This window comes from Oncorhynchus masou, chromosome 23 (assembly GCF_036934945.1).
Source record: "Oncorhynchus masou masou isolate Uvic2021 chromosome 23, UVic_Omas_1.1, whole genome shotgun sequence".
Lineage (NCBI taxonomy): Eukaryota > Metazoa > Chordata > Actinopteri > Salmoniformes > Salmonidae > Oncorhynchus > Oncorhynchus masou.
The window spans coordinates 39,297,453-39,324,149 of NC_088234.1; the positions used below are offsets into that span (position 1 = coordinate 39,297,453).

Here is a 26,697-nt window from a genome sequence, read left to right on the forward strand (position 1 = left end):
TGCTGGTTGTAGTGTGAGTGAAAGTATGGAGGATGTTCAACACTTTAATCCATAAAATGCACAAAGTGTTGAATAAAAACAGACATGCACTTACTCATAAAAACAGCAGCCCTTTGTTGTACCCTATTCATTGAGTCTCTAGTTATGGTTTTATACATTTTTACATTTCAGTCTCAACTAGCAGCTTCATTGAATAGCACCCGCCAAACACCAGTCTCAACGTCAACAGTGAAGAGGTGACTCCGGGATGCTGGCTTTCAAGGCAGAGTTGCAAAGAAAGCCATAGCTCAAACTGGCCATTAAAAGAAAAGATTAAGATGGGCAAAAGAACACAGACACTGGACAGAGGAACTCTTCTCATCTAGTGTTGAGGTTGAGAGCTTCAGAGGTTAACTAATCTGCTTGACACATTGTTACTTCCCTTACAGATCACAAAAATCAGCTAATTTCCTTTCCATTCATTAGCAAATCTGTTTGATTCGTACACTGGCTTGTCTGGCTGTCATGTTTATATCTTAACCTGCCCTTCCCTCATCTACACCGAAATAATATAATTTCGTAGTCCTCTAGTATGATACATTTTTTTCCTATCTTGCATAGCTCACTAGCACACCCTTGTGGTTGAATATATATGTATCTATTATAGATCCGAGGACACAACAATAAGTAATGTGGAACTAATAAATACCATCAAGGGATACCTTACAATTAACACCTTGTGAAACAGCTGTGAAAACCAACCTGGCAATATTAAAGATTAATACATAAACATTGATATTATTTTGGTACAGTTGTGGCACTAATATTTTTATACACTCATGGCAATCAAAAACTAAAATACAGAATTCTGGTGTGTGGAATATAAAAGAGGTGGTTGCTGTGTGGGTGAGAGATTCTGCCTGTCACTTGTTCTCAACAGGCAGCCAGTCTCAGAAGGGGGACTGCAAAGTCCAGGCACTGCTGCGCTCTTTGTTCGGAGTGTTTGCAGTGCTAGTGTTTTTAGTTAGTTAATCTGTGTATCACACATATGTGCCCAGCATGATAGAGCACGAAAACGGTCTGAGCAGATAATGACAACAGTAGCTGTAGCAGATGTAATGAAAAGTTGGAGAGTGGTTGGTAATGGAGGATATCAGGCTGGTACCCTTCTGACTCAGAGAACCAGACTGATCTGAACTCACTGGCTCTGGTGGATGGGATACCTCCTGGGGTGCTCGGACAGTCGATGGTCCTAAAGTCATTTGGAAAGGTAAATTGAAGAGGTACACATTCAGCATAACTACAATTTCTTGCTTTCTCAAATGTCAACCAAAGCTTAACATACTTTGTCTAATGGGCTTCACTGAAGTGCAGGGCATCAGGGCTTTCGGTGGTAGACTGTCCAACTGGAGAAGGTTGTTAGCTTCCACCGAGGTAACCCTAGGAAGACAAAGAAAAATATAATTGATAGGGAAACTAAAATTGGCTTCAGGTTGTTTTGTGTGCAAATGAAAATTATCTGAGATGTTTTATATTCACCTTAACGGATGGTGACTCCAGCTAGGAGCGAAAAAGCAGCGAGGTTCCCCCAAGTCTTGCCTTCCTTTCGTCCTTCTTCCAAACTTAAGTAATTTGCCCAGATTGCCCTTCTTACTTCCCCTTCTTGATTCTCCCCCGGTAGCTCCTTCTGTTTCTCCTGCGCCTTGTCGATGTTCAGTCTCACATTGATTGACAACAGGACTAAATGCAAATTATATTTCATATTACAAATACATTTCTTACATATCTCTTGGAGAAGGCCAGTAAATAAATGAACAGCAGACTATTTTTACCTCGTCAAAAACCTCCACACCCTTCTCAGTCTGTGCAAGAAGGTGGTTCCCGAAGGCATTCTGGCGAGGTACACAGTGATCAGAAAGTATGTTAGACAACACTATTGCTGTTTCTGTGTAAGTCAATCACAAATTTGAAAGACTACAGTTTATGCAATAATTGTACAGTTGAAGTCGGAAGTTTACATACACCTTAGCCAAATACATTTAAACTCAGTTTGTCCTGACATTTAATCCTTATAAAGATTTCCCTGTTTTTGGTCAGTTGGGTCAGTTTTAAGAATGTGAAATGTCAGAATAATAGTAGTGATTTATTTCAGCTTTTATATCTTTCATCACATTCCCAGTGGGTCAGACGTTTACAATACTAATTGAGTGTTCGGTAGCATTGTCATTAAATTGCTTCACTTGGGTCAAACGTGTCGGGTAGCCTTCCACAATAAGTTGGTTGAATTTTGGCCAATTCCTCCTAACAGCTGGTGTAACGGAGTCAGGTTTGTTGGCCTCCTTGCGCACACACGCTTTTTCAGTTCTGCCCACAAAAGGTTCTATATTATTGAGGTCAGGGATTTGTGATGGTCACTCCAATACCTTGACTTTGTTGTGCTTCAGCCATTTTTCCACAACTTTGAAAGTGTGCTTGGGGACATTGTCCATTTGGAAGACCCATTTGCGACCAAGCTTCAACTTCCTGATTAATGTCTTGAGATGTTGCTTCAAAATAACCACAATTTCCTACCTCATGATGCCATCTATTTTGTGAAGTGCACCAGTCCCTTTTGCAGCAAAGAACCCCCACAACATGATGCTGTGCTTCACGGTTGGGATGGTGTTCTTGGGCTTGCAAGCCTCCGCCCTTTTCCACCAAACATAACGATGGTCATTATGGCCAAACAGTTCCATTTCTGTTTTATCAGACCAGACGACATTTCTCCAAAAGTACGATCTTTGTCACCATGTGCAATTGCAGAACCGTAGTCTGGCTTTTCTATGGGGGTTTTAGAGCAGTGGCTTCTTCCTTGCCGAGCGGCCTTTCAGGTTATGTCGATATAGGACTCGTTTTACTGTGGCTATAGATACTTTTGTACCCGGTTCCTCCAGCATCTTCACAAGGTCCTTTCCTATTGTTCTGGGATTGATTTTCACACCAAAGTAAGTTCATCTCTAGGAGACAGAACGTGTCTCCTTCCTGAGCGGTATGACGGCTGCGTGGTCCCATGGTGTTGATACACATCAACGTGGTACATTCAGGCGTTTGGAAATTGCTCCCAAGGATGAACCAGACTTGTAGAGGTCTACAATTGTTTTGAGGTCTTGGCTAATTTCTTTTGATTTTCCCATGATGCCAAGCAAAGAGGCACTGAGTTTGAAGGTAGGCCTTGAAATACATCTACAGGTACACCATCATTTGACTCAAATGATGTCAATTAGCCTCTCAGAAGCTTCTAAAGCCATGACATCCTTTTCTGGAATTTTCCAAGCTGTTTAAAGGCACAGTCAACTTAGTGTATGTAAACTCACTGGAATTGTGAAATAATCTGTCTGTAAACAATTGTTGGAAAAATGACTTGTGTCATGCACAAAGTAGATGTCCTAACCGACTTGCCAAAACTATAGTTTGTTGACAAGAAATGTGTGAAGTGGTTAAAAAATGAGTTTTAGTGACTCCAACTTAAGTGCATGTAAACTTCCGACTTCAACTGTACATATCTTTAAAAAATATATATATATTTATTTTATTACTCCAACCCTACCACCCCTCCCCAAATTTGAGCAAACAACACTTAGGCCTGCCTTTCCAGCTTATGCATAATTAATTAATTAATTAAATTTATTTATTTATATATATATATATATATATATATATATATATAAATAATGGACACAGTCTATTTGACCATAGTTTTCTTTGGTTTGTTTTTAGCTCGTCCTTCCTCTACCTTCCAAATCTCGCAACCCGTTTAGCTGTCGCGCAAAGTTAGGCTTGTATGAGGCGATAACATTTTATTTGCCTTGTCAAAAACTGCATGTGCTCAGGTTATTGTGAACTCTGTAACAAGCACATCAAAGATTTGTTACATGGTGAAAAGTGGCCAGACTAAATTGATCTTATTCGGGCAACAGGTGCAGCCATCTTTGACTTTGTTTATTAGCGTTTTTAGTGAATGGCGTTCTAGGATTAGGGAGTTCTCTCTTGTCAAACAAACATGGCTGCCATCACAAAGAATTGAGCTGTTAGTTTAGCTGACACATATCTCTTTCCTAAACAATTTTACATTTCTCCCTTTTGCTCACCAGAGATGTTGTACATTGCAAACAAGTGTAGCCGTTAGATCGCTAATTTATGTTTTTTGTCAGCGCAACCTGGTACTTAGATTGGCTGTGGATGTGTTCCGTGTGATACTTGGATGATGAAGTTTGCGTTGATCTTTTAAAATTAAAGGTGAAATTGTGGAATAAAGTTTCGACATTTTATTTTTCATCAGTACAAAACATTATTTAGATGCTTTTCAGACAACGCTGCAGGGACCACTCAACAATGATCACAAATAAGTGATCGCACGGGTCAAAATGCTAATGACCGGGATACGCCCACACTTTCCAATACAAAAAAAGCTGCTTTTTAACATGCTTAATAAATATAAAAAATTGGGAAGGAAAACTATTTCACTCAATGTAATTCATTTTAAGTTATATTTCATAGAAATCTAGAAACACTGGACAACTACTTTAAAGGTTGACTTTGGGCAAAAACTCAAATATTGTCTTTAAACTGTAAAATTCATCAATGCACCATCATACTAGGTAATTTAATGCAAATATATATTAATAAGATATTTGGCTACAGAAGTGCCATTTCTTACCGCTTTCTACAGCTTCTGTCCAAAAACAAATCCTGAAATTATGTCAACACATACTGGAGGAGTTACTGTTTAGCTACATTGGCTAGCTTAGCTAACAAATGTCAGTTGCATGACCAAATGACAACAATACACCACCAAATGCACAGCCCATTTCTGCTTGAAAATTGAGAAAGAGGAGGAGTTGGACCTTTTTTGTGCCCGAAGTCGACTGTGTATGCAAATGTCCTACAATTCCACACATTTTGCCATTGCTTATGACATGTTCATATGCTATAAGGGGTACCCCTGACCAACCCCCCCCCCCCAAAACTATTCTACATGGACATGTCCCACCCATCCCCCTGGTAATTTTGCCTATGACAAAGAAATGTGTGCTCTAATAATCTATTCCAAGGCTGAACATGAGTTTCAAGTTTGGGGAAGTTTACAAGTTATCCTTCAACTTCTACCAATCTGCGTGCCACTTATGATTTTCATATGTGCATTTTTCATGGAAGAGTTTCATTTTAATAATGTTTTAGTTTCTCAAAATCATTGTCACGTGGTTAATAATACTAATTGGAATTAAAATGATAAAATCTAAAAGTTAAAATTCCACTAATGCCAGAGCACCAGCCTCTGTCATATGTACACATTGATTCACAGTTAGCCATTGGCGGCTAAAGAAATTAGCGCATGGAATGAAGAGAGCCTGTGCCGCCAGGGGTCTCCAACCTGTTCTAGCATGAGAGCTACTTTTAAAAAATGAAACATGTCCTGAGCTAATTTTTTTCTAGCTTTCAAATAGGCACATTATCTTCCTCTTTCCTGCAACTCTTCTTAAGGTCCTTAATGTACAAGAATGTAGTACACTTCTGTCAATATACCTGGTAAAATAATGGTTAATAAAATCTGTTTCCCCCCCAAAATCGGCTTTATTTTTCACTCTTAAAATTACAATTGTTCACAGAGAAACAATTTGATATTCTGAGCCCATGTCAATACTTGACACATTCATTTAGGTCTAGAAGAAAACTAACACATTTAAAATTGAGTGCAAGTCCCCTTTTAATTGCGCATCTGGCCCTTTAATTGCGCCACCGAAGAATTTCTGCACAAATTGTCAGAAACGGTTTCAGGGAAGCGCATCTGCGTGCTCGTCGCCCACACTACGGTCTTGACCTGACAGAGTGTCCCATGGTGGCGGTGGGGTTTTGGTATGGGCAGACAAACTACGGACAACAAACAATTGCATTTTATCGACGGCAATTTGAATGCACAGAAATACTGTAACGAGATCATGAGGCCTATTTTTTTAAGATGTGTGTGTGTGATATATATACCCAGTCTTGTGAAATCCATAGATTATGGCCTAATTAATTAATTTAAATTGACTGAATTTCTTATGAACTATAAATCAGTCAAATCTTTGAAATGGTTGCGTTTATATTTTTGTTCAGTGTAGATACAAATGATTTACTTACTCATGATACACTTCTGCCAGGTAAGCCTACTTTGCAATTAACATTAAGTTGAGAAGGTTTTGGGGAAAGTATTTTTTTAAACTCACAAGATGGTCATCACATCAACTGGCTACACATTGAGTGATTTACAAGTGCCCCCCCACACAGACAGACAGGGGCAATATTGCTGGAAATTGGCAGATATTGTGTTAGACACTATTGGCTTAAAATCCAAACCTAACCAGGGGTGGGATAATGTCAATGTTGATTAGATATTAGCTGGGCGCTTGTGGTGCCTAATAGGGCCTACTTGTGAGATTTGTTTATGACAGTTTGCGGTGGAACACGTGAAAATTGCATGCACTTTCAGAATTGTTTGGCGAACTACGCGGTCGACCTGTTGGAAACCCCTGGCCAATGTAGAAGCAGGTATATAACTTCCATTGTGAACTAAGTGAAAATACAGAAAGCTGACAAATATAAACGCATTCGTCGCTCTACCTCCTTTATCCGTCTTGACTTAAGCTATGAAGTGCATTGTAGCCTATCAAATCAATCAACTGGCTCCGGCCCAATGACTGACACACACACACATACATGTCCACCCGGAAGCTGGCAACAGCGAACTTGCAACATTGTATCAACGAGCCTATTCCGGGCCCTCGGTTTCCTGCACCAGTGAGCTCCGGACAAACAGCTGATTTTGCACAAAGGGAAATGTGTTCAGGTATTTTATGACATTACCACTGGATATTGGTATCCTCATGGCTTTACATTTTGCTCTTTCACACCAAGGCCTGGTTATTATCAAGGGGAGAGTGTTGGAAAGATTTTGCAAATACTATGTGGAACTATCGTCATTAAAAAAAAATGGACTCATTGACTTACTGTGTGAGGCGAAGAAACAATTACTTAGAAGCGCAGCTTATTACTGGTGCGGGAGAAGTCAGAAATCAAACATCCCCAAATGGGCACTTTCCTAAATTTGCACGCAGCAGACCAGTTAGTTTACTTCTATAGGTGCTTAGGCGCAAGCGTTCCGTTAACATTAAGATTACAGAAGACACTCATTGCTCACATGCAGCGCTCCAACCAAAATGCAATGAAACATTTGTAAATGAAGGTATGAAATAAACCAAAACTTGTTTCTCACAAGTGTAACAGGTTGTGAACTCTGCAAAAGTTTCCACTCTGAGAACGGCAAATGACTGTAGGTCTAATTAATCTATGCATTAACATAACTGAATGTAACGAAATGACGCGATTAACGGTACATTTACTACTGGTCACAGGTAATGGGGAATTGATCAAAATAAACAAAATGGCAAACCATTAACACAAAACAATGACTGCACAGCATTAATGTCTAGCTACGTGTTAAAAAAAAAAAACTTAGACAAATTGGTAGACAAATTTCAAATTCTCGCTGAAGTGTCTAGCCACTTCAGCGAGCATTTGAAATGTGTTTAGCTGTGAAGGGCTCATCAGGATGAATCATTAGTTCACTGCAAATTGACCGCAAGAATCCCAAACATATATACTAAACCTTGATTAAGTTGGGATACAAATCACATGCCTCTATTTATGCGTGTGATTACTTGGTAACATATCTTCTAAATTAAAATAATTTTGAGCTGATTTTCTGGTGATTTTTGTCGTCTCAAACAACTGAAATGATATTTAGAAAGTGGGTTAACTGCCTTGTTCAGGGGTAGGACGACAGATTTTTACCTTGTCAGCTCCGGGTTTCGACGAAACAACTTTTCAGGAGGACTGACAATCGAATTTATTCGTCTCGACTGCCGCTGTGCGACATAAGTCATCAATTAGGGCACCTGTCAATATCAATTATTTATATACACACCTTTGGTCCGTATAGCCTCGCCCGGAAGTAAAATTACTAATTTTCAGCACTGAGTCTGTAACGTAGAGGAGAAGCGTCTGGGCTAAACTCGCGACAGAGAACATTGTCTCCGTTCAATTGTTAGCTTCCGGATGAATTAAACCTTCTTCACCTTGGTATCATGGCCAGACATAACACATTTCTCACGGGTGACATGCGATCCTAAGAAAGTGAGTATATAAATGGAATGTATTACTTTGTGTATGGTAGCTAGCAGCATACAACGCTACTCTCTTCAAATTTGCTGTTGGTAGCTCACGACACTGGTCAAGTGCCTGTGGTCCTTTCAACTGATATTCTCTGACGGCAGGGTTGAGGAAAAGCTTAAATGTATATGACTCCTATTCAATCATATTGTTTGGCTATCTTAAAATAGCATTTTGTCCGTCGTGTCATAAAACATTGAAGCTTGATAATTGCTACTGCGCTGGCAGATGGTTTATAACAAATGGGGGGAATGGACAGTGAGTGACAGAGGTATGTTCATGGAAAGTTGCGTTGAAAATGCGCAACAATGTGCTAGACAGAACGTCTGGATAGGATTCCAACAATGTAGCTAACTCCATTCTTTCAAAGCTGTCATTTTGGGCAGTGTCGCTCTTACTATTGTGTTCCGCCCTGCTCATAACCCTTGATTGGAATGCAGAAGAGCAAGAGTAGAGTTGCCATAAAATGACGTGTCATAATTATATATATATATAGAAAGAAAGCAAGCAAGCAAGCAGTGGCCCAATCCCAAATCTACAGGGGTCCCCAATTACATTCAGCTGTGGGCCGATTATTATAATTTCTTTCTTGAGCAGATGGTTGCTGTGCCAGAACACAGTTATTTATAATTTGTACACAGCAAATTCACCGTAGGAATTCCAAACAGATAGTATTTGACATAATCAGATGAAAATTGTATAGAGTTGTTTTTGTATTTCTTTACTAAACTTCGGTGCCAAATAAAACCGCCAGTGTGCTTCCTATTGGGCAATCCTGGTCTAGACCCTATACAAGGGCTCTCCAAACCTGTTCCTGGAGAGCTACCTTCCTGTAGGTTTTTGCTCCATCCCCAGTTGTAACTAACCTTATTCAGCTCATCAACCAGTTAATTATTAGGGTTGGAGTGAACCTACAGGACGGTAACTCTCCAGGAACTGGGTTGGCGAGCCCTGCCCAACGTCCTATGCACTTGTGGAGATCTGCAATGATTTCACAGGTGTAATCAATTTGGCCTCTAATTTGGTAGTTTTACCGTATTGCTTAGATCAAATTATCTCAGATCTCCACAAGTGTGTAGGGTCTAGGGGGGTTGATTTGGGATTGGGCCAGCGACTTGTGTAATGTTCCCTCATTGTTTTGGGAACTGAGCAAATTTCAGGTCTGCTGAGTGCAAACTTGAACATTGTGAAAATTCTGTGCAACATCTGGCGTGGGTTTATTGTATATACTGAGGCTGTACCCGCTTTAAGGCACAGTTAAAACAGTGGCCGTTTGATCATAATGTAGGCCTATCTGAGTGGCCTACCATTAAAAACAATGGAGAAAATGCATCACAGAACGGCTATTTCCATGTTAAAATGTTATATCATTCAGCCTATAGTAGCAGCCAATGTGTGGTGTAAAATGTAGGCCTACATTCCGTGAGAATTAAACAAAAAAAAATGCAGGGCTTCACAATAACCATTTTATTCCCTTGTTCTTCAGACAAGGTGGTGACTGGAAATGTGTGACGCAGGAAACCACTTATGAAAGTGAATTATTATTTCTATACCATCATTACAGAATCAGACATTATCCTACCCTCTGCCTATTGGCTACTTAGCTCATTCGAGCATGTCTCAAAATACAACAATGCCCCTTTTTAAGACCGACAAAAAATATTTACCTGACTCTCTTTTCAAAGGCTCGAAATGCACAGGTTTTGTGCTCTTGTAGGAAGCAACCACTCCCCCATTGCTGACTAGAAATGAGCAATAACTGGACTAATAACTCACTTACTAGCAAATAATATAACAAATGTTCTCTCACTTTGATCCCAAAAGAAGCGCATCTACTCATGCTGCAAACACAGTCCAGGTCAAAGGAATAATCTAATCCTAAACGGGTAGGATGAATGGCCGGCAGACTCAACTTCTCTGTCGCAAATCCACCCTATCCCGTTAATCCCAGGGACCCAGGGGGAAATTGGAATAGATCCCAATGCCATAATCGTCCGGAGCCCAGAAAAGAAGGTCTTAAAAAGCGGAACCATTGCTTACACCATGTGGTCTTTGTAGCTCTGTGTATTGTTCAGGCCTGTGTGTGTGCGCAGGTTTTTTTTCTGGATCAAAAAGGGGCTTCGGTAGTGGGTGTGGTTGGACGTCACCTGGGTTTCCACTAGATAACACAGCCACAAAGTCAAAATTGTCTATCTTAATAACACATTAAAACAAAAGTGCTTTTTGGTCTTGATTTATGGCTTGGGTAAAGGCATAATGTTACCAGTGTGGTTTAAACTTAGGTTTTGAAATCTGATTTTAAGAAAAGAAATTCTAGAAATAGGTGGAGTTTGACTGTTGGTGTGTTAACTAGTTACGACCATGTGACAGAATTTTAGAGGGCCCTCATCTTGGCAGGGAAGAGATAAATAAAACAAATCTTGCAATTCTATGCATTTTGTCATGGCTAATGCTGTATTCTTTAAACATAACAAAATCAATACTGCTAAATTCATTGTTTTTGGAATTTTCAATTAGAGGTCGAACGATTATTATTTTAACGCAGATACCGATTATTGGAGTACCAAAAAAAGCAAATAGCGATTAATCGGCCAATTTTAAATAAAAAATAAAAATCTAAAAAAATATATAACAAAATATATGTTCTTTTTATTTTGGTAATTTTTTAAAAATTGTACATTTTTTATATATATTTTTTATTTATTTATACAGTGGGGCAAAAAAGTATTTAGTCAGCCACCAATTGTGCAAGTTCTCCTACTTAAAAAGATGAGAGAGGCCTGTAATTTTCATCATAGGTACACTTAAACTATGACAGACAAAATGAGAAAAAAAATCCAGAAAATCACATTGTAGGATTTTTAATTAATTAATTTGCAAATGATGGTGGAAAATAAGTATTTGGTCAATAACAAAAGTTTATCTCAATACTTGCAATGACCGAGGTCAAACGTTTTCTGTAAGTCTTCACGAGGTTTTCACACACTGTTGCTGGTATTTTGGCCCATTCCTCCATGCAGATCTCCTCTAGAGCAGTGATGTTTTGGGGCTGTTACTGGACAATACGGACTTTCAACTCCCTCCAAAGATTTTCTATGGGGTTGAGATCTGGAGACTGGCAAGGCCACTCCAGGACCTTGAAATGCTTCTTACGAAGCCACTCCTTCGTTGCCCTGGCGGTGTGTTTGGGATCATTGTCATGCTGAAAGACCCAGCCACGTTTCATCTTCAATGCCCTTGCTGATGGAAGGAGGATTTCACTCAAAATCTCACGATACATGGCCCCATTCATTCTTTCCTTTATACGGATCAGTCGTCCTGGTCCCTTTGCAGAAAAACAGCCCCAAAGCATGATGTTTCCACCCCCATGCTTCACAGTAGGTATGGTGTTCTTTGGATGCAACTCAGCATTCTTTGTCCTCCAAACACGACGAGTTGAGTTTTTACCAAAAAGTTATATTTTGGTTTCATCTGACCATATGGCATTCTCCCAATCTTCTTCTGGATCATCCAAATGCTCTCTAGCAAACTTCAGACGGGCCTGGACATGTACTGGCTTAAGCAGGGCGACACGTCTGGCACTGCAGGATTTGAGTCCCTGGCGGCGTAGTGTGTTACTGATGGTAGGCTTTGTTACTTTTGTCCCAGCTCTCTGCAGGTCATTCTCTAGCTCCCCCCGTGTGGTTCTGGGATTTTTGCTCACCGTTCTTGTGATCATTTTGACCCCACAGGTGAGATCTTGCGTGGAGCCCCAGATCGAGGGAGATTATCAGTGGTCTTGCATGTCTTCCATTTCCTAATAATTGCCCCCACAGTTGATTTCTTCAAACCAAGCTGCTTACCTATTGCAGATTCAGTCTTCCCAGCCTAGTGCAGACAGGTCTTGGCCATAGTGGAGTTTGGAGTGTGACTGTTTGAGGTTGTGGACAGGTGTCTTTTATACTGATAACAAGTTCAAACAGGTGCCATTAATACAGGTAACGAGTGGAGGACAGAGGAGCCTCTTAAAAAAGAAGTTACAAGTCTGTGAGAGACAGAAATCTTGCTTGTTTGTAGGTGACCAAATACTTATTTTCCACCATAATCTGCAAAAACATTCATTAAAAATCCTACAATGTGATTTTCTGGATTTCTTTTTCTCATTTTGTCTGTCATGGTTGAAGTGTACCTATGATGAAAATTACAGGCCTCTCTCATCTTTTTAAGTGGGAGAACTTGCACAATTGGTGGCTGACTAAATACTTTTTTTGCCCCACTGTATGTGTTTAAAAAAATATATTTATTTATAATAATGACAATTAAAACAATACTGAATGAACACTTATTTTAACTTAATATAATACATAAATCAAATAAATTTAGCCTCAAATAAATAATGAAACATGTTCAATTTGGTTTAAATAATGCAAAAACAAAGTGTTGGAGAAGAAAGTAAAAGTGCAATACGTTTAAGTACCTTGCTCAGAACATGAGAACATATGAAAGCTGGTGGTTCCTTTTAACATGAGTCTTCAATATTCCCAGGTAAGAAGTTTTAGGTTGTACTTATAGGAATTATAGGACTATTTCTCTCTATACCATTTGTAATTCATTAACCTTTGACTCTTGGATGTTCTTATAGGCACTTTAGTATTGCCAGTGTAGCTTCCGTCCTTCTCCTCGCCCCTACCTGTGCTCGAACCAGGAACACATCGACAACAGCCATCCTCTAAGCATCGTTACTCATCGCTCCACAAAATCCTCGGCCCTTGCAGGGCAAGGGGAACAACTACTCCAAGTCTCAGAGCAAGTGACATTTGAAACGTTATTAGCACGCTCCCTGCTAACTAGCTAGCCATTTCACATCGGTTACACCAGCCTCAAACATCTGCTATCTGAGCAGCTAACCGATCGCTGCAGCTGTACTTAGTCTATTGGTAAATAGCCCACCCATTTTCACCTACCTCATCCCATACTGTTTTTATTTATTTACTTTTCTGCTCTTTTGCACACCAATATCTCTACCTCTACATGACCATCTGATCATTTATCACTCCAGTGTTAATCTGCAAAATTGTAATTATTCGCCTACCTCCTCATGCCTTTTGCACACAATGTATATAGACTCCCCTTTTTTTCTACTGCGTTATTGACTTGTTAATTGTTTACTCCATGTGTAACTCTGTGTTGTCTGTTCACACTGCTATGCTTTATCTTGGCCAGGTCGCAGTTGCAAATGAGAACTTGTTCTCAACTAGCCTACCTGGTTAAATAAAGGTGGGAAAAAAAATCTCGGGAGTTGATAGGCTAGAAGTCATAAACAGCGAAGAGCTGCTGGCAAAACGCACTAAAGTGCTGTTTGAATGAATGCTTATGAGCCTGCTGCTGCCTACCACCACTCAGTCAGACTGCTCTGTCAAATATCAAATCATTGACTTAATTATAACATAACACACAGAAATACGAGCCTTAGGACATTAATATGGTGAAATCCGGAAACTATCATTACGAAAATAAAACGTTTATTCTTTCAGTGAATTACGGAACCGTTCCGTATTTTATCTAACGGGTGGCATCCATAAGTCTAAATATTCCTGTTACATTGCACAACCTTTAATGTTATGTCATAATTACGTAAAATTCTGGCAAATTAGTTCGCAACGAGCCAGGTGGCCCAAACTGTTGCATATACCCCGACTCTGCGTGCAAAGAACGCAAGAGAAGTCACACAATTTCCCTAGTTTAATATTGTCTGCTAACATGAATTTCTTTTATCTAAATATGCAGGTTTAAAAATAAATACTTTTGTGTATTGATTTTAAGAAAGGCATTGATGTTTATGGGTATGTACATTCGATGATTTAACAAATGCGCTTTTGTTAAATCATCCCCCGTTTGGCGAAGATGGCTGTCTTTGCTACACGGAATCCAAACTGGCTGCGCGTGTGCGTTATCGTGCATAAATGTATTTGGTCCCCCTACACCAAACGTGATCTGACACGCAGGTTAAAATATCCAAACAAACTCTGAACCAATGACATTAATTTGGGGACAGGTCAAAAAGCATTAAACATGTATGGCAATTTAGCTAGTTAGCTTGCACTTGCTAGCTAATTTGTCCTATTTAGCTAGCTTGCTGTTGCCAGCTAATTTGTTCTGGGATATAATCATTGAGTTGTTATTTTATCTGAAATGCACAAGGTCTTCTACTCCGACAATTAATCCACACATAAAACGACCAACCACGACGGATTACCACGACGACCGGCAAAACAGTTTGTCTTTCAATCATTCACGTGGGTATAACCAATGAGGAGATGAGAGAGGCAGGACTTGCAGCGCAATCGGCATCAGAAATAGAAAGGAGTTCTATTTTAGCCCTTGGCATCGCAGATGCTCGTTGGTGCACGCGAGCAGTGTGCATGCAATAATTGAATAACATGGATTTCTAAATATACAACGAGCCAGGTGGCCCAAACTGCTGCATATACCCTGACTCTTTTGCACAGAACGCAAGAGAAGTGACATAATTTCCCTAGTTAAAAGAAATTAATGTCAGCAGCCAATATTAACTAAATATGCGGGTTTAAAAATATATACCTGTGTATTGATTTTAGGAAAGGCTTTGATGTTTATGGTTAGGTACACATTGGTGCAACGACGGTGTATTTTTTCGTGAATGCACTTGTTAAATCACCCGTTTGGCGAAGTAGGCTATGATTCAATGATAAATTAACAGGCACCGCATTGATTATATGCAACGCAGGACAAGCTAGATAAACTAGTAATATCATCAACCATGTGTAGTTAACTAGTGATTATGTTAAGATTGATTGTTTTTTTATAAGATGCGTTTAATGCAAGCTAGCACCTTACCTTGGCTCCTTGCTGCACTCTCATAACAGGTAGTCAGCCTGCCACGCAGTCTCCTCGTGGAGTGCAATGTAATCGGCCATGATCGGTGTCCAAAAATGCAGATTACCGATTTGTTATGAAAACTTGAAATCGGTCCTAATTAATCGGCCATTCCGATAAATCGGTCAACCTCTATTTTCAATTCTCCGACTATCTAGCTTTTATTTTGGTGATTGTTACTTTTTCAAAGGTTATAAAAAAAATATGGGTCCATTATCTTTTCTACATACGGTGCCTTCGGAAAGTATTCCTACACCTTGTCTTATTCCACATTATTTTGCTGTTGCAGCCTGAATTCAAAATGTATACATTTCTCCCTCATTTACACACATTATTTTATTATAATGACAAAGTGAAAACATGTTTTAGAAATCAAATGTTATTTGTCACGTGCCAAATACAACAGGTGAAATGCTTACCTAACAAGCCCTTAACCAACAATTCAGTTTAAAGATAATGGAGAATTAAGAGATAACAAATAATTAAAGAGCAGCAGTAAATAATAAGAGGGGATATATACAAGGGGTACCATGTAATGGTAATTTTAATTTTTTTATTTCACCTTTATTTAACCAGGTAGGCTAGTTGAGAACATGTTCTCATTTGCAACTGCGACCTGGCCAAGATAAAGCACAGCAGTGTGAACAGACAACAACACAGAGTTACACTTGGAGTAAACAATAAACAAGCCAATAACATAGTAGAAAAAAAGAATCTATATACATTGTGTGCAAAAGGCATGAGGAGGTAGGCAATAAATAGGCCATAGGAGTGAATAATTACAATTTAGCAGATTAACACGAGTGATAATGATCAGATGAACATGTGCAGGTAGAGATACTGGTGTGCAAAAGAGCAGAGAAGTAAATAAAATAAAAACAGTATGGGGATGAGGTAGGTAAATTGGGTGGGCTATTTACTGATGGACTATGTACAGCTGCAGCGATCGGTTAGCTGCTCAGATAGCAGATGTTTAAAGTTGGTGAGGGAGATATGTCTCCAACTTCAGAGATTTTTGCAATTCGTTCCAGTCGCAGGCAGCAGAGAACTGGAAGGAAAGGCGGCCAAATGAGGTTTTGGCTTTAGGGATGATCCGTGAGATACACCTGCTGGAGTGCGTGCTACGGGTGGGTGTTGCTATCTTGACCAGTGAACTGAGATAAGGCGGAGCTTTACCTAGCATAGACTTGTAGATGACCTGGAGCCAGTGGGTCTGGCGATGAACATGTAGAGAGGGCCAGCCGACTAGAGCATACAGGTCGCAGTGGTGGGTGGTATAAGGTGCTTTAGTAACAAAACGGATGGCACTGTGATAAACGGCATCCAGTTTGCTGAGTAGAGTATTGGAAGCTATTTTGTAGATGACATCGCCGAAGTCGAGAATCGGTAGGATAGTCAGTTTTACTAGGGTAAGTTTTGCGGCTACAGTGAAGGAGGCTTTGTTGCGAAATAGAAAGCAGACTCTAGATTTGATTTTGGATTGGAGATGTTTGATATGAGTCTGGAAGGAGAGTTTGCAGTCTAGCCAGACACCTAGGTACTTATAGATGTCCACATATTCTAGGTCGGAACCATCCAGGGTGGTGATGCTAGTCGGGCGGGTGGGTGCAGGCAGTGAATGGTTGAAAAGCATGCATTTGGTTTTACTAGCGTTTTAAGAGCAGTTGGAGGCCACGGAAGGAGTGTTGTATGGCATTGAAGCTCGTTTGGAGGTTAGATAGCACAGTGTCCAAGGAAGGGCCAGAAGTATACAGAATGGTGTCGTCTGCGTAGAGGTGGATCAGGGAATCGCCCGCAGCAAGAGAAACATCATTGATATATACAGAGAAAAGAGTCGGCCCGAGAATTGAAACCTGTGGTACCCCCATAGAGACTGCCAGAGGACCGGACAACATGCCCTCCGATTTGACACACTGAACTCTGTCTGCAAAGTAGTTGGTGAACCAGGCAAGGCAGAGGTAATATGTACATGTCGGTAGAGTTATTAAAGTGACTATGCATAGATAAGAGTAGCAGCAGCGTAGAAGAGGGGGGCAATGCAAACAGTCTGGATAGCCATTTGATTAGATGTTCAGGAATATTATGGCTTGGGGTAGAAGCTGTTCAGAATCTTCTTGGACCAAGACTTGCCTAGAATGTATTGGAATTAATGGAAATATATGCAAATTAATGCCATTTAAATGTAATGTTTTTTGCATTGGATATATTTATCATGTGGAGACAAACATAAACCTTTTACCTTATAATAAGTAGACATAATTGAAAATGATTAAATCCTTCCAATAGAATTAATAATTTTAAAAAACAATTTAGTTACGAATTTAACTTTAATTAAATGAGTTTGCTCTTCACGTGGCGATTTCACTGAACAACAAAAGAAAGGTAATATTTGAATGATTCCCAATGATCCAGCGCATATCCCAAAAATGTTTTCAACATAGATCTGTAAAACGATAGTCTATAAACTAAAGCTTTGGTTGTCTTCCTCTCAGGCTTCCAAGTCTTCTCCCTGGACCTCCTCAATGTCCACCTCCTGAACATCAGACTCTGAGGTCTCATCTTCACTGTCACTTTCCAACCTTGTTGAGGATGGCTTGTTGTCAGGCTCAAAAAGCCTCAAACTTCCCAGAATGGCCACCAATTTTTCAGCCTGTGTGTGTGTTCCTAAACAAGGACCAGTTGCACTCTGAGGCTGCTGATGTTGATGGGATCTAAAAAGACCCTTCCACCAGGTAGCTGATGAGATATGGCAGTCGTGCCAACATATTGCATCTCCATCCCAAAGTCCTTGCTTGGAAGTGTACTTCGCCAGACTGCCAAGAACCTTGCCCTCATCCAGGCCAAGGTGGCGAGACACGGTGATGATACCATAGGCTTTGTTGATCTCTGCACCAGACCAGATGCTCTTACAGCATACTTGGGATCCAACATGTACGCTGCGTATGGGCTTCAGGCAGAAGTCTTCATGTTTTTTGATGCATTTCAGAACTGCAGTTTCCTCAACTGTGAAGTGGGCAGGGCAGTAAGGATTTCTTCTCTTACATCTGCAAGCAGAGTCTGAACATCAGACAGGATGGCATTGTCTCTCTCAATCCGTGCAATGGCTACTGCAATAGGTTTCAGGCTGAGTACTGCTCTCTCTCAAAATACATCATCCAGGAGGATCCTCTTGATGGGGCTGTCCATATTGGCAGACTGTGATATGGCCATTTCTTTGAGAAACTCCTTCCCCTCCAGGAAACTGTCAAACATGATGACAACACCACCCCAAATGGGTGATGCTGGGCAGCTTCAATGTGGTGCTCTTATTCTTCTCACTTTGCTTGGTTAGGTAGATTGCTGCTATAACTTGATGACTCTTCACATATCTAACCATTTATTTGGCTAGAGTGTAGAGTAGAGTGTAGAGTGTATCTATTGTTTTCAGTGACATGATGTCATTGAGGAGCAGATTCAATGCATGAGCAGCACAGCCAATGGGTGTGATGTGAGGGTAGGACTCCTCCACTTTAGACCAAGCAGCCTTCACGTGCACAGTATTGTCTGTCACCAGTGCAAATACTTTCTGTGGTCCAAGTTCATTGACTGCCTTCAGCTCATTTGCAATGTAGAGACCGGTGTGTCTGTTTTCCCTTGTGTCTGTGCTCTTGTAGAATACTGATTGAGGGGTGGAGACAATGTTCTTTTGGTGTTTTTCAGAGTCAGTAGAAAGATCTCTTTAGTGTCCTAAGTTTTCATAACTGTGACTTTAATTGCCTACCGTCTGTAAGCTGTTAGTGTCTTAATGACCGTTCCACTGGTGCATGTTCATTAATTGTTTATGGTTCATTGAACAAGCATGGGAAACCGTGTTTAAACCCTTTACAATGAAGATCTGTGAAGTTATTTGGATTTTTACAAATTATCTTTGAAAGACAGGGTTCTGAAAAAGGGGACTTAATTTTTTTGCTGAGTTTAGGTGTTCCTTTTGTCCAGGTGTGAAAGGGCAGTGTGGGGTGCAATAGAGATTGCATCATCTGTTGGGGCGGTATGCAAATGGTGGTGAGTCTAGGGTTTCTGGGATAATGGTGTTTATGTAAGCCATGACCAGCCTTTCAAAGCATTTCATGGCTACAGACGTGAATGCTACGGGACGGTAGACATTTAGGCAGGTTACCTTAGTGTTCTTGGGCACAGGGACTATGGTGGTCTGCCTGAAACATGTTGGTATTACAGACTCAGACAGGGAGAGGTTTGAAAATGTCAGTGATGACACTTGCCAGTTGGTCAGCGTGTGCTCGGAGTACACGTCCAGGTATTCTGTCTGGCCCTGCGGCTTTGTGAATGTTGACCTTTTTAGAGGTCTTACTCACATCTGCTGCGGAGAGCATGATGACCCAGTCGTCATGCATGTTTCAGTGTTACTTGCCTCGAAACAAGCATAGAAGTTATTTAGCTCATCTGGTAGGCTCGTGTCACTGCGACGCTCACTGCTGTGCTTCCCTTTTGTATTCTGTAATAGTTTGTAAGCCCTGCCACATCCAATGAGCGTCAGAGCCGGTGTTGTATGATTCGATCTTAGTCCTGTATTGACGATTTGCCTGTTTGCTGGTTTGTCAGAGGGCATAGCGGGATGTCTTATAAGCTTCCGGGTTAGAGTCCCGCTCCTCTACCCTTTTAGCTCAGTGCAAATGCTGCCTGTAATCCATGGCTTCTGGTTGGGGTCTGTATGTTCAGTCACTGTGGGGATGACGTCATCAGTGCACTTATTTATGAAGCCAGGGACTGTACTACTCAATGTCATCGGAAGAATCCCGGAGCATATTCCAATCTGTGCTAGTAGAACAGTCCTGTAGTTTAGCTTCTGCTTCATCTGACCACGTTTTAAAAACATTTTCATAGACCGAGTCACTGGTGCTTCCTACTTTAATTTTTGCTTGTAAGCAGGAATCAGGAGGATAGAATTATGGTCTGATTTGCCAAATGGAGGGAGAGCTTTGTACGCGTCTCTGTGTGGAGTAAAGGTGGTATAGAGTTTTGTTTTTCCCCCTCTGGTTGCACATTTAACATGCTGATAGAAATTAGGGAAACTTTAATCAGTTTTAACTGCATTAAAGTCCACGGCCACTAGGAGCGCCGCACCTGGATGAGGGTTTTCCTGTTTGCTTATGGCGGTATACAGCTCATTGAGTGTGGTTTGAGTGCCCTCGCCGGTCTGTGGTATGTAGACAGCTATGAAAAATACAGATGACAACTTTCTATTTAGATCGTGTGGTCTACAGCGTATCATGAGATGCAAAACCTCGAGACTTCCGTATATATCGTGCACCAGCTGTTTACAAATATACATAGGCCGCCACTGTGTCTTACCAGAGGCTGCTGTTCTATCCTGCTGAAAGAGTGTATAACCCGCCAGCTGTATGTTAATGTCGTCGTTTAGCCACGACTCGGTGAAACATAAGATATGACAGTTTTTAATGTCCCGTTGGTAGGATATACGTGCTAATTTATTGCTTTTATACACGCGTCAACTTAACTCCATTCCATTTCTTTTGATAAAAAAAACTACTTGCAGATGACCAGCATACCCATAACATGATGCAGCCACCACCATGCTTGAAAATATGTGGTGGTAGGTACTCGGTTGTTTTGGATTTGCCTCAACCATAACACTTTGTATTCAGGACACAAAGTGAATTTATTAGCCAATTTTCTTTAGTGCCTTGCAAACAAGATGCATGTTTTAGATGCATGCTTCCTCTTCACTCTGTAATTTAGGTTAGTATTGTGGAGTAACTACAATGTTGATCCATCCTCAGTTTTCCTTGTCACAGCCATTAAACTCTAACTATTTTAAAGTCACCATTGGCCTCATGGTGAATCCCTGAATGGTTTCCATCCTGTATCTTTGTAGTGACTGGGTGTACTGATACACCTTTCGAAGTGTAATTAATAACTTCACCTTGCTCAAAGGGATTTTCAGTGTCCGCTTTTTATTTTATTTTTACCCAATTACCAATGGGTGCGCTTTTCCAGGTATTGGGAAAATCTCATTCGACCTGAATTCCTCACTGCTCCCTAACTCGTCCACGTATGGAGTCATTCAATTTCCAATAATCCCTCACGTGGAACAATGATCTCTCACGCCACCTAGAAAATATATTGACTTGAACAGGGAAGAGAGAAAATGCATGTTTAATAATTTCACACCAACCTTGATGAGAATGAGATTTGGGCAAGGACCGTCCATCTGTTCTAAGCCAATGTGATGCTAGTCTCCATGCCAGTCTCCTTCTTCCTCGGGTGTCAAAACGAGATGCAGACTGAGCCTTGTACGTAATTAATTGTACTGTCACCCAGAACGCCATATGTATTCATGCACTTTAAAAATTAGGATTCTGATGACATGGTAAAACAAAATCCCTACTATCAATGTCCTCAGCATGGTTAGCCCAAGCTACCATCTAGTGGATTCTCCACCTTCCTCTCAGAGGACACTAAAAGATTAGGTCTCCTAGGAGGACATCCTCCCTCGACTCTATAGATTTGAGCAGTGCACCCTCCCCTCACTTGGCGCTCTCTTCTCTCCTTTCCGAATCAAACTTAAAACAACTGATAAATTATCCAATAGATTTTATAAAACTGCAGAATTTTGCTAACTGCTCTGCGAAGAAACAGCCTCGGGGAAACATTTCAAAGAGAGATAAGGACAGCCCATCTTCTCCTGGAAGAGAAAGTGTGCATTTTGTTAGTATTATGCTAAATCTCAATTATCAACTAGTTTTAATTACAAACAAAACATGTCCTCCCTCCAATCATTAATCGTTTGTTTTAATCCATCCCAATGTTTATGTAGCCTGTACTATCCTTAGACATGGCGGCATGTCTTGCCACTGAGTCTAACGATTTACTCGCGTATATGACTGGTCTCTCTTTCCACCATGATTTTCCGTAACCACCACACTACAATGCCCTTCATGTTCATGAACAAATAGTTTAAAAGGTCATTTTAGGTTTGGCAACCCCAATGCTGGCACATGACACAATTGCTTTTTCAAAACAAACAATTACTCACAATATTAACTCTACTCTAATTTCTCGTGACCCCCCCCCCCCCCAAGGTTGTCTGAGCTTGCATGGAGTGTTTGGCTGTGTCAATTCTAACTTGTTAACTTTCTTAGAATCCATTCCCCTGGCATTTCGCATCTTCCAACCCCAAGATTGGTTCCCCACCCATCACTATCCGAGTATTGTTACTGGTCCTGGTCGATTCTGCCCCTGTTACCCTGCTGAATGTAATACTTTTCCATGTCGTAAATTTGACTTGTTTCATGGCCCGTTACACTCACTCTTCCAATGACCAACAGCCCCACACCTAAAACAGTGCTCTGACGCTCTGCACCTTGCGATAGATTCACTGCTCTTTCCTCCCTGTTTCTTTGTCTTACCTTGGCCGTGCAGTTGCCGTACCAAGCGGTGATACGGCCCGATAGGATGCTCTCAATTGTACATCTGTAAAAGTTTGATGGTTTTCGGTGTCAGGACAAATTTCTTTAGCCTCCTGGGGTTGAAGAGGCACTGTTGAGCCTTCACCACGCTGTCTGTGTTGGTGGACCATTTCAGTTTGTCAGTGATATGTACACAGAGGAAATGAAAACTTTCCACCTTCTCCACTGCTGTCTTGTCGATGTGGATAGGGGAGTGCTTCCTCTGCTGTTTCCTGAAGTCCACGATCATCTCCTTTATTTTGTTGACGTTGAGTGAGGTTGTTATCCTGACACCACACTCCCAGAGCACTCAACTCCTCCCTGTAGGCTGTCTTGTCGTTGTTGCTAATCAAGCCTACTACTGTTGTGTCGTCTGCAAACTTGATGATTGAGTTGGAGGCGTGCGTGGCCACACAGTCATGGGTGAACAGGGAGTACAGGCGGGGGCTGAGCACTCACCCTTATGGGGCCCAAGTGTTGAGGATCAGTGGTGTGGTGTCGATTCTTACCTTCATCACCTGGGGGCGGTCCGGACCCAGGGCCTCAAACTTAATGATGAGCTTGGAGGGTACTATAGTGTTGAATGCTGAGCTGTAGTCAATGAACAGCGTTCTTATATAGGTATTCCTGTTGTCCAGATGGGATATGGCAGTGTGTCTGATGAAGATTCGCATCGTCTGTGGATCTATTGGGGCGGTAAGTAAATTGAAGTGGGTCTAGGGTGACAGGTAGGGTGGAGGTGATATGATTTCTTAACTAGTCTCTCAAAGCACTTCATGATGACAGAAGTGAGTGCTATGGGGTGATAGTCATTTAGTTTTGTAACCTTTTGCATTCTTGGGTACAGGAACAAAATGTCTCATTGATGTCATGGTGGCAGACCACAACAGCATCTCAGAGTTCTTTATTTGATTGGAATTTTCCATCTGCAGGGAAATGCTGACCAATTAAATCCAGTTTGCTAAAATGTTTCCATATTCGAGTCAAATTGTAGATTGCTTGTGCGCCACTTTCAGCGCCTCTATGGCTTTATTACATTTTTCTTTCTCTAGCCCCACTTTAAAGGGAGCATCTTGGCCGTCGGTTACCATTTAAATAGTTATTATTCCGACGCCTCTCCCGACAGTGTCCATGGTATTTTGATTTCCTCACTCACGGCTCTAATATATGTCAATTTTAATAATTTTCCAAGTTAGTGATACTCATTTCCTCAGAGTATTTGTGACTTTTTAAAATTGGTCACGGCACCTGATACCTTGTATTAGACACAATACGGGAGACCTAATGTGTTATACCTGTGTCACGCGTCAAATATTACTGTTGTAAATATTACACAAATGATTCACGGTCTTCCTATTTCCACTATCAAACAACCTCTCTCCCAATTGCTACTGCTAATACATATCATGTTCAAACAACATTCAACATTTATTTTTTAGCTTTTTGCTCTTTTTTTTGAGCTTTTTGCTTTTCTAACCATGAATGTAGCTTTCCTCCAGAACTTATAGGCAACGTTCTTATCGCCATCCACATTCACACTCACTGACAACGTTTAATCTTTAAGCACAGATATTGTCTGATATCTGCTATTCTCCACCGAACGCACTTCCTGTTTTTGTGCCTCTACAATGGACAACTTCTCTGGAATCTATTGTCATGACGTTGCCTGGGGATAGGTTTATGACAGTCATAAATACCTCTTCCCCCCTTTTTCCTCTCTCTACCCTACTGATGTTACATTTGCAAACCCCTTGGTTAACATAGATATTCTGGAAACATCAGAAGGTGGGGAGAAATTAACTATATTCTGGTAATTTGACCAATTGAACATATGCGGTGGTACTTAATGAATATGATGTCAGTTCAGTTGTCATCTGAGTCATTCTCATCAATGATAAGATGACATAAACGCTACAGTGGAAAGTCTGCACATTGTAGTTATCGGATTCACATGGAATGGTTGTTCAATTTAAATGTTTCAATATACAATTATTGGTGAAGAGATTAAATGTAATTTTAGCTTCCAAATGAGAGATTTGGGTTTTCATAAGGTTAGGGCTCTGCTGAATCAGTGGCCCATCCCTGTGAAGAGACATAAGTTATAATACTTTTCAGACACACCCTTCTCGCTCCACCTTGATGAAAATGCAACCTCCTGTTCCAAGTACGTGAGGTCTGCAGCCTCTGCGAACTACAGAACTAAGCCAACCTCAGCGTGAGCTTTGGTTGTGAATGGTATGAACTTTGAACTCTTATTCAATACAGAAGTGATACCTTCTAGCCGAGAGTTAGCAACAGCCGCTGCAAACAAGGGTTAGGAAGGAACAGACAGAGTATCCTGTCTATCACACAACGACGTTACTACAACGTATCCAAATGACCACCAGAGACATTCTTCAAAGGACTCGGTTTGGCAACACGACCTTCCATCTACCACCAACCTACCGAAGCGCAGCTCAGACTAAATATTTATTGTATTTTCCTTTTCCAAATGGGCGGTAATTTAGAATGTATAAGATACTGTATTTACGATAGCACAGCTTCTCCCTTTGTCCCTCATTCTTCCTGCTCTTTCACTCAAACCCAGCTCTTTTCTTTTGTGTAACCAGCTGTCATATCTGTTCCGCTCTCTAGGGACGTTTTCCTTTATGACGTAATTTGTAATCAAGGTATGATTCATACTTTGTATATGTAATTATGTGTGATTAGTTAGGTATTTAGTAAATAAAACAATTAAACCCAATTTTGTATTGCTGATTCAACTTGTTAGCCAGGATTTGTGAAGGTAACCAAGAATTTACAACTTTTAGATGAGACTGAATTAAGGTGACAATTAATATTGACTGCTATTGATGTGAAATATTACAGGGTCTTTAAGAGTTTATTCGGAAGATAACAGCTCTATAAATATTATTTTGTGGTGCCCTGACTCTAGTTAATTACATTTACATGATAATAATAATATAAAGGAATGGTAGAATAATCCCTGGTAAACATTCATCTGTGTGTGTTTCAGGAGAAGAATGCGGCTGTGCCCCACCTTCCTGCTGCAGCGCTGGCTGTGGTTGTGTGTGTGCGCCAGACAGTGGCACTGCAGAAATGGCAACAACTGCAGACTACCGCTGTGTGTGAGGCAGATATGGGCCTACCTCAGACTGATGGTCGACTCCCTCTATTACAACACCCTCACCAACTCTGACGTTGTCATGGACTCACTGATGGAACCCATCTTATGGATGGTGGACCTACTCACCCGCAGGTTCGGGGCGGTAAGTGTGTGTGTGTGTCAGTTGCACAGATGTTCATGCTCATGAAACAATTTCTCACTCATTTACCCCCTCTCTCTTTCTCCAGGTGTTTGTATGTCTGTTAGTGATACTGACCACTTCTATCCTGCTGGTAGTCTATGTGGTTATGCTGCCCGTGATCTTCGACACGTACTCTCCATCCTGGATAGCCTGGCACATGAGTTACGGACACTGGAACCTTGTCATGATCGTCTTCCACTATTATAAAGCTACCAATACTGCCCCAGGATACCCCCCTACGGTACACACACACACACACACACTTGCCTTGCGGTAATCCATCGTATCCGATGATGACTTCCACTTCTGACTTAACAATGAATTCTTTGGTGGCTGTAGAGTCCAATCCGAGATCCACAAACTTAATTGCAGGTGGGGCATGTGCAGTCTGTGTTGGGCGGGAGGGGGGGAGTCATGGTTGTCATGTCTCCTGAGCTGTTTTTTCCTGTCTTTTTGTGCTCCTCTCCTCCTGCCTCTGTACACCGCTCTGTCAGAGCTACCGCCAGGTGGAACGGTCGGTGGCAGCGTCCACCAGGTCTGTGGGTTTGATATTGCACTTCTTCCGTGACGCTTTTTTATATTTTAATTTTCGGTGCTTTTAATGGAAAAATCCCGGATGAGCCCCCATTATGTTACGCACACCTCTATGAAGAGGGAACGCGACACCCTGCTACAACTAAACTCTCCGTGAAGTGAAAAAGGTATGGACTGTAGGTGCGAGTAAGGATGACAACAGACAGAATGTGGTACCGTTTACAAGGACTTTATTCCTTTACACGGTAATATGGGGAAAAGGGGCTGGA

The 26,697-nt window shown here is 41.0% G+C and overlaps 1 protein-coding gene and 1 long non-coding RNA gene across 6 annotated transcripts in view; one reads left to right on the plus strand and one right to left on the minus strand.

Moving 5' to 3' along the window:
- Positions 1 to 8,039, minus strand: LOC135510811 (uncharacterized). Of its 3 annotated transcripts, none has more exons than XR_010451168.1 (5): positions 7,982 to 8,039; positions 1,812 to 1,871; positions 1,519 to 1,719; positions 1,325 to 1,419; positions 1 to 1,231 (listed from the first exon to the last, which is right to left on the minus strand). It is a non-coding gene; the product is annotated as an uncharacterized LOC135510811 (long non-coding RNA). The 3 variants fall into 3 exon arrangements; XR_010451167.1 differs by lacking the exon at positions 7,982 to 8,039 and adding an exon at positions 7,849 to 7,920; XR_010451166.1 differs by lacking the exon at positions 7,982 to 8,039 and adding an exon at positions 4,676 to 4,759.
- LOC135510809 (palmitoyltransferase ZDHHC16A-like) overlaps positions 6,761 to 26,697 on the plus strand; it is a 27,030-nt gene continuing 7,093 nt past the window's right edge. For 2 of the 3 annotated variants that reach the window (XM_064932059.1, XM_064932061.1), the window contains exons 1-3: positions 8,101 to 8,190; positions 25,603 to 25,855; positions 25,941 to 26,135. In XM_064932059.1, coding sequence (XP_064788131.1) covers positions 25,610 to 25,855; positions 25,941 to 26,135 — 441 coding nt within the window. In that variant the 5' untranslated portion in view covers positions 8,101 to 8,190; positions 25,603 to 25,609. Of the gene's footprint in view, positions 6,845 to 8,100; positions 8,191 to 25,602; positions 25,856 to 25,940; positions 26,136 to 26,697 lie in introns of those variants that run through there. The other variant, XM_064932060.1, reaches the window with a different exon arrangement.